The 8,329-nt window shown below is 39.6% G+C and overlaps 1 protein-coding gene across 1 annotated transcript in view; it reads left to right on the forward strand.

Moving 5' to 3' along the window:
- The window catches only part of LOC100533349 (cytoplasmic fragile X interacting protein), a gene marked incomplete at its 3' end in the record, with an annotated part of 113,925 nt that overhangs the window by 72,321 nt on the left and 33,275 nt on the right, over positions 1-8,329 (forward strand). Inside the window, 2 exon segments of the mRNA NM_001204643.1 lie at positions 1,235-1,354; positions 3,978-4,177. Coding sequence (NP_001191572.1) covers positions 1,235-1,354; positions 3,978-4,177 — 320 coding nt within the window.

Below are 8,329 nucleotides of genomic sequence, written 5' to 3' on the forward strand. Positions count from 1 at the left end.
CTAAAATTGCTAGACTCGGTACAAAACCAAGAATCCGCCTCGCCCTGGGAGCTTTCCGCATTCTCCAGTAGAGAGCCTTCAGGCGGAGGCAAACATACCATCACTCTCACTCATACGCACACAACTCTCACTACAATATGCAATTAAACAAAGCTCAACACCAGAGAACCCAGCACCCGACTGTATTTCAGAACAAACCCAGACACCATAAACAAATTCAAAAACAACGAAAAACTCATCAAACCATGCGGCCTCGGAGTCCTTGAGAACCTCAAAAACCTACAATATTCGAAACAAGACATCCAACAATTTCTTTTCCCCGAACTCCCCCCCGTGGCACCTCACCAAGGCAAAAGTAGACTTATAGCTGACCACACACAACATTATCTCGGCAATGAACAATGCTTTATTACGATATTTTCAGGCAGATTGGAAAACAGAGCAGTCCCAAATACCATGCAAAACTTGGACATAACGCTAAATGTGCTCATTAGTATGTTGTTTACGAGTCTTTGGCTTTGTGCAGAGCACCAACCCTTTTTTGAGCATGGACTGTGGTTGTTAGATTTTGGACATTTTATTTTGCATTTTATTTGTGTCTGCTCTGTTTCAAACTATCGTTATAAAATATCGTTTATTGCTGACAAAAAAATTCTCTGTTCATTTGATATGCAACACTTATCCATTTCCCCAATGCTTGTGCACCTCAACACAAGTGCAAACACAGTTTTGTGTTTCTTTGATTCACAGAATTTAGCCGGGCATGATTTTTTAGGTCAGGGTTTTTAGTGACATTATCTCGGACAACTCTTATTGTAGATGAAATATTAAAATGTCAGATGATGTAGACTCTATTTAGCTTTAAATTGATGTGCTGCATGAATGGGTATTGCAAGGTGTTAACATGATTACGTGAATACATTTTGAATTTTTTTTGGACGCCACTGTATAATATATAATATGACTGATACATGGTATTGGTGCCGATACCTTATAAGCCAAATTTCTTTCTTGCTGTATTGTACTCGTAGATGTGAACCTCTAACAACACCGGATGGGAAAACTGTGTTAAGCTTTGTTCATATAGCACCTTAATATTGCACTTGGAAGTTTTTTTCCATTTTCATTCCTGTTGGATGAAGTCAAATGTAATAGTTAAATGTATAGTGTTAAGCAAAGACAATTCAGAAGTAAAAAGACTGTTCTGTAAAAATTTTCTCTGATTTTGTTGCAGCTGCTGGGTCGCTCTATTGATCTGAACCGGTTGATCAGCCAGCTGGTGAATGCTGCTCTGCAGAAAGCTCTGGACATCGCAATTTCTCGTTTTGAGGCTGGAGACATCACAGGGATTGTGGTAAGTTTTCTCAGCGTCTTGGGTCTGTCATGAAAGTTGTTTATGTTTTTTTTATTTTCCAAGTAACCCTTACAATACAAGTTTCCTGTGTTTTATATTTTTCCTTTCATAAAAGTTTCTTAGTAAAGGTGTAGATTTAGAGGTTGTATAAACTGTATATACCCATTGTTCTTACGAGGGGTAAGTTGCTAATACGAAATAATCATTGACAGAGGGTGGGGTTATTCATGACTCTCCAATAAGAGGATTCCAGACGTATGTATTGAATTCATCATAAGTTTGATATCGACGGTTCAAGTCGCAAACCATGTAAGTCTAAAAATGAAAACATTTGGTTTTTGCTATATTTATCGTCATAGAGCCACAAAGCATGTTCTGTTTTGATTTAGAGATGCAATAACCGACAGAAATATGTGTAACTGTCATATGAGCAACCCCGTGTATCCCTACTGCATCTGAATATTGACAGTGCATACTGTGTAAGTCTGTTGAACAATACACAGCCGTCCCTGCTAATGAATATGATATACCCAACAAATAAGGAGTGCTCAAAGCTTGGGTTCAGGATGTTTGTGCAAGGCAAGTCATCTGAGGTACCAAGAGATGGTAGATGAAGTAATAGGGAAAATACATGCGCATTGAAATATGACTTGATTTGAAAAAAGTTAGTTTGAAAACCGCCCGTGACCCCCGCAAAAATTAAAGAAAGAACAACAGAAGCATCCGTTTCTAGAAGACAAGTTTCCCAGGAATACTGCCGACGGGGCAGCAATGGAAGAATCAGAGTGTACAAAACTATATCTATCATCATAACTGGTTGGAAACAGTGGTACGTCTTGAAGGGCCTGAATGAGCAGATCGGAACAGATTGTCCAGACGTATCAGTTACAAAAAAGATTTCAAATAAAGATACCTCTTTTGATGAATTTCTCTCTAAAAATCCAATGATGCCTTCCCACAACCGTTGAAAGAAAATGTTTAAATAGTACCTTGAGCTTTTTCTGTAGAATATATGAAAATCAATATGAAGAATAAATCGAGCATAGCATTAATGATGGAAAGTTTCTCTGACTCGACCTGTATTTAAAAAGATATTCCTGGTCGACGGGATATCTATCTCCCCCCCCCCCAAAGTGCAACATTTACTTTACACATGACAAGGGTAACTTAGATGAGGAAAAGTACAATGCTCACAGGAAGAAAAAAAAAAGGCAGCATAAACGGAGAAGAAAGACAAAGAGGCTGCTGTAGATACTGAATCTGGACAGGTGGTCATATCTATGGCTGTACAACATTCTTCTTGCTCCATTTTTACAAGCTATTGCCCTAAGTTGCAAAATGAAACTCCCATGTGCACAAATTCAGCATCTTTAACCTTCACACCCGTGTTGTCATGTGTTATGTCTGGAACGAGTCTGAAAGTTTGCGTCTTGCTTGGTAACATTCCTTTGTACTTTTTCTAACCCTTGAAGGACTAATGTGAAATTTGAATTACTGCACCTCAAGACTGCTCTGAAATTAAGGGATTTTAAGATTTCAGGGTATGTCACGAAAATCAATGTACTAAAAGATAGATGATCACATTAAAAAAAATATTGTTGAGAATTGAATGAACTTTGACTTTAGGCAAAGATAATTGGGATTTTTGTAGATTTGATTATAATAAGAGTGAGTGGAAAGCTGTGTAAGTGAAGTGGTGAAAGAAAAGTAAGTTGTAAACACAGAGTGGAGTAGGACACCTGAATGTATGCAGCTAACTGTTGACTGTTTTAGTGTTTAATGTGTATAGAATGATAAATAAAACATGTACATAGAAACATACAAACTTTTGTGTTTATTGATCTGAACTGTGTAATGCTGTCGTGTGTTTAGAGGTAAGTGCACAACAACAACAAAAAAAAAACAACTTCACAAACCTCGCTCATCTCTGCTTCATGAATACTCCACTCTCCCTCCTCCTCTTAGTGGTTACTGCCTTTTGTAACCTCCTCACTCCCTCCTCCTTGCCTCTTGCTTGTGGTCAACAGTGGTGTGATACAGTTTAAAGCACTGTGGGTAGCACAGTGGAACTCCGCAGTCCTCACACCAGTGGCTGGTCTGGACTCGCTTGAACTTCTCCCTGGCAGAGGGGGGGAGGTTGCAAACCGCACAGTCTCTTGCACCGTGCTTGCGCTTTGAACCTGGTCGGCTCGGGATGAAATCACAGAAGTGGCGCTCGACAAGTCTCGGCTCAGACTCAATTCTGGGTGTTGAATTTCTTGCACCTCACTGATGTGCTGGCCGTTGTGCAGTAGTTGCCTCAGCCACAAGTCACTGAACGATGGCTTCCCTGAAGTATGCTTTGGGTTGTCAGGGGAAAACTTCCGGTAGAGTTAGTAGGAATTCATCACTGACAAATTGATAAGGTAGAACGCCAGCTTCCGCCACCACTTGAGGGATCTCCTCGTAATTTCGTAATACTGTGTGCTTTGATCCTTTAGATCAACCCCACCCATTTTTCTGCAGTACTCTTTGACGGCGGTAGGCTTCATCACCACTGGTCTTTAGTTTTGTACTTGATGTACCCAGTGGGCTCATGGATTGTGGACAGCATATTCACTGTCTGCTTTGATATCTTATCCAGGAATTGGAAGGGCTTGTGGAAGTGAACCGATTGGCACACAAACTGATGGGCGAATACCTGGTACTGAATGACTTTGATGCCATGCTGAAGGAGGCCAATCACAATGTGAGCGCGCCATATGGTCGCATCACGCTGCATGTCTTCTGGGAGCTCAACATGGATCTGCTTCCAAGCTACTGCTACAACGGTTCAACTAACAGGTGAGCTGTCTCTGAACATGCAATCATGTGTGATTGTTGACATTTTATGCCCCTCATCCCCACAATTTAGATATCTCAGGAGGTCTGTTTCGACCATCTCTGTCAGGGCTGGCTTGGGTTATATAGGATACATCTCTGTAGAAAGTTGGCGATACTCATTAAAATATCTTCCCCTACATTTTTTTGTATTCAAAACAAAGAACCTGACAACAGATGCTGGCACACACAGTTGGAAAAAGTTTTTCATTTTGACTTCTGTGGGTTGAACTGCAATAGCATGTACTCTGGAAATAGCATATTTGCTGCCATTTGCCTGCTAAATTCTTTTTTCTAGACCCCAAACTCCCTGATCCTAGAATAACCATCCTGGAATGTCGTGGCAGGAAATAGTCATTGAATGTTATTAGGTTCTACGTTGTGTACTAACATGTTTGATGTTTAATCTTGCTTTTCTCAAAATGCACTTTGTCACCACTTTTTGCTTGCATATATAGATCTATGCCATTTTTTTTCTCCACCATTTATTTATTTTCCAACACAGAGACTTGAAATTTGGCATTTAGTTAGAGAAATCATTTGTAGTTGTAGTGGGCTGGTTAGTACTTGACAATGCTTTAGCAGACCTGCCACTCTATGAAACCTCATAATTAGGATCTCAGGGAGAAAAAAATCGGGATTTGGTGAAAAAAATTGGGATCAACAGCAAATCACCAAGGTGACTGTCAAAGCTGACTCAAATTTTTTCCAGGGGTGTCCATAAATTCCTTGGCCTATATGCCCTCTGTGTGTCTTTGTTTGTTTGTTTGCGTGTGTGTGTGGGTGTGCGTGTGCGTGCGTGCGTGCGTATGTGCGAGTTATCATTATTTTTGGTAAATACCCCCTAGTCCAAGTGTCTATACCCCCCCCTACCCCTACCAATAAGTCCCGAAATATATGAACTTAAGTTGACCCCGTCAACGGACGGTCCCCGACACGCAGAACTCACACGGCGATGACAGGTCACGTGACGCGAATGCGCGATTTTAACAATTTTACTAACGGGTCCGACTTACTGCGCGTTCACGCGAAACACTCGGATGAGCAACAGTCGTTCTACTTCTAGAATAATGACGGCGGCCGACCGACCAAATGTACCAACAAATCTCTTATCCCTCATGTGTTCAGACTAAAGCAACGACAACGGCCGTTTGTTTGTCTTGTCAGCGCAGTTACAGTTAGTTGTGTAAGGGTTAGAAAGACTGTCACTCGTCCGAGTGTTTGATGTGAACGCGCAGTTACCAGACCTCGGACAAGGCTTGTTTTGAAAGTAACAACGGAACTACGAACATTATCGATTATTTGTATGTCCCAAATTGTAACAGTTACCAGGCTATCATCGGAGAATTCTGAGCGCAGGTAAAGATCACACACAACTTGGGGCGAGTCAACTACTAAATGCGGCATCGATATTTTGGGAAATAATGCTTCGAGTTCCTACTAACAAAAAGTGCAACGGGTGCTTCTCGCGATAAAGGAGAAGGCAGAGTTAGTTTTTAGAAAAATTCGACACAACGGCAGACTGGGACAAAAAATCGGGATACACGTGATCGAAATCGGGATGCTTGAGATTTGGGGCAAAAATCGGGATATCCCGACTAAGTCGGGATGAGTGGCAGTCTGCTTTAGAATTTTTTTACAATTTGTTTTTTTCATTCCCAAAAATATTTTTTAAAGATCAAATTCCATATCCCCAAATTTTCGATCAATTTTGGATACTTTCTAAGCATAGTATCAAAGATCGAAATAGCCAGCTGTAAACACCTATTTATTCGTGACATTTTGCTAATTACAGAATAAAAAAAAAAATTTCTGTTCAATTTTCATGGTGGCAACGACTTTTGTAATCGAGTGTGTCCACAGTCGAACATGAATCTTTTGTCTCATACTTATTGCCTGTGACAAAAATAATTTCAGTTTGTCTTTAGTTAAAAATGGCCAGTAAGTATTGAGCCCCCTTGAGTGCAAAAAGATTTTCCCAATGTAGTCTAATTAAATAATACGATGCATTCTTGTTTGAGTCCTGCACATAATATATATAATAGCCCTTGAAGTCATTGTCACACATTAAATTGGCATAAAAATGCATTTTCATAGTTAACTTTATATCACACACATGACGTTCAACTCTCACTAGACTTCTGTATTCATGACAAAAATGTTCTAGGAAAATATCGCAAATACAATGATGGGTTACCCTTTTGCAACAATGAAAGTGCACAAATAAATGGGACACCCCTCCGGTTAGGGATAAGTATACTGTACAGTTTGTGAAAGTTTCAACGTTTGTGTTGTTTTCTATGATTTTTAATTAATTTTTTAGGATCATCTGTCCAGTGTTCACTAGATTTTGGTTGCTTTAAATCTAGCAGCTCTCAGAACGGGGCTTCTCACAGAATAGTGTCATCTACTTAATTTGCATGAACTAACATTTGGTGAAACAGTGAAGGATGATGAGTGGCACTTTTACTCATCTGCAGTGTGTTACTCTTGTGTGGACACACTAAGAAACATTTTTTAAAAAGCTCAGCAACTGGTATAAAACTGCACCTATATTTGAACAGATTATTGTGCTGCCATAGAAAACAGTCTTTTTTGTTACTACCTTAAAGAATAGTGATGGGTAGCAAGAACATAGGTCAAAACAACACAAGAATCTAGGGCAAAACAGTTTCAACACCAGAAGCAACTTCTTTCACGACAGGACAAAACACCACATACAGACACTCTGGATTTTTAGACATCAATTTACACTTCTGTATTGGGTTGCTTTTACTTCTCATAAGAAACACAGGATATCTGGAGGTGTCATCTCTGACTCAGAGGTTGACGTGTAATGACCCTCCACCTTTCACGGTTGCGAGCTGCCGTAGCACATTCCGCCATATCCAGTCCATGTTCTTTTATTGTCCATCCATGTTATTATTTGTCTTCCTCTGGCTCTCCTGCCCCACATCTTTCCTTCAAGCGCCCATTTCACAATGTCTCTATTCGTTTTAATGGCCTTAGTATTTTATTTTGTTCAGGGTTTTTCTTGTGTGTAGAATCTGACTCACCTCTTTGTTGGTCTTTTTTGTTTTCCAACTTATTCTGGCCATTCTACGATAGCACCACATCTCAAACGCATTTATTTTGTTTTCTTCTTTCCTTGTCAAAGTCCAGGTCTCTGCGCCATGAATGTGGGGAAGATGTAGCATTCCAACATTTTTTTTCTTAAAGTGAGAGATAGTTGCCTGGATTTAAATAGTTTTTTCATTTGACTGAATCTTGATTTTGCCGTAGCTGTTCTTATGTTTATTTCTTTTTCAATTCTTTCATCGTCTGTGATTGTTGCGCCTAGATACTTGAATTGGTGCACTTGTTCGATTCTCTCGTTGTTTATCCAGAGGATTCTGATGAGACCATTGTTTTTGTTTTCTTGACGTTCATGTCGAGGCCTGCCTTGCTGCTGTTCACTTTTACTACTTTCTCAATTTTAGAAAGATATTCATTAAAAAACACAGGGTGTTTGTAATAAGTCTTTCAAGTCGAGAACTGTTGTGCCGACTGCCCCATCTATTGCTACGTATAAGTCATGTCAACCCATAAAGGTTACAAGAGTCAGCACCGCATCACCGACTTTCAAAAACAATAAGCAATTGGCTCAGTCACTACAACTATTCCCAACAAGACCCCACAAGAGAAGTAAGAATCCAACTCGACTCTCATTGTGAGACAACTAGATATGTCCCACTCTAATGTGATTGAATTCAAAACAGGAGGGTAACCCTATTTACTGCTAAAGTAAGGGACTTAAAGAAAACAAAACGTGAGTTGCAACAGATTCCACCAAAAGAAAACTCACTAGATTTTAGAGTCAGGACGAGCTTAGTTATACATCACAAGACAGTTTAACAACTCAACAGGCCTAGGAACTCAAGAACGTTGATAACACTGATCAACACTCATTTGAGAGCATTAAGATTAAGACTTTTTCTATTAGTTCTTTGCTAATTAGGGGTTGTTGATTCAAGAAATGGCATCAGTTTTTGTGTATTATGTCAAATTATTGCTCTAGGAGAAAATGGTATTTTTCTTGCCAATATAGTAGATCTAATTCTAATGAGAGAGAGAGAG

Source organism: Aplysia californica, unplaced genomic scaffold, assembly GCF_000002075.1.
Source record: "Aplysia californica isolate F4 #8 unplaced genomic scaffold, AplCal3.0 scaffold00069, whole genome shotgun sequence".
NCBI lineage: Eukaryota > Metazoa > Mollusca > Gastropoda > Aplysiida > Aplysiidae > Aplysia > Aplysia californica.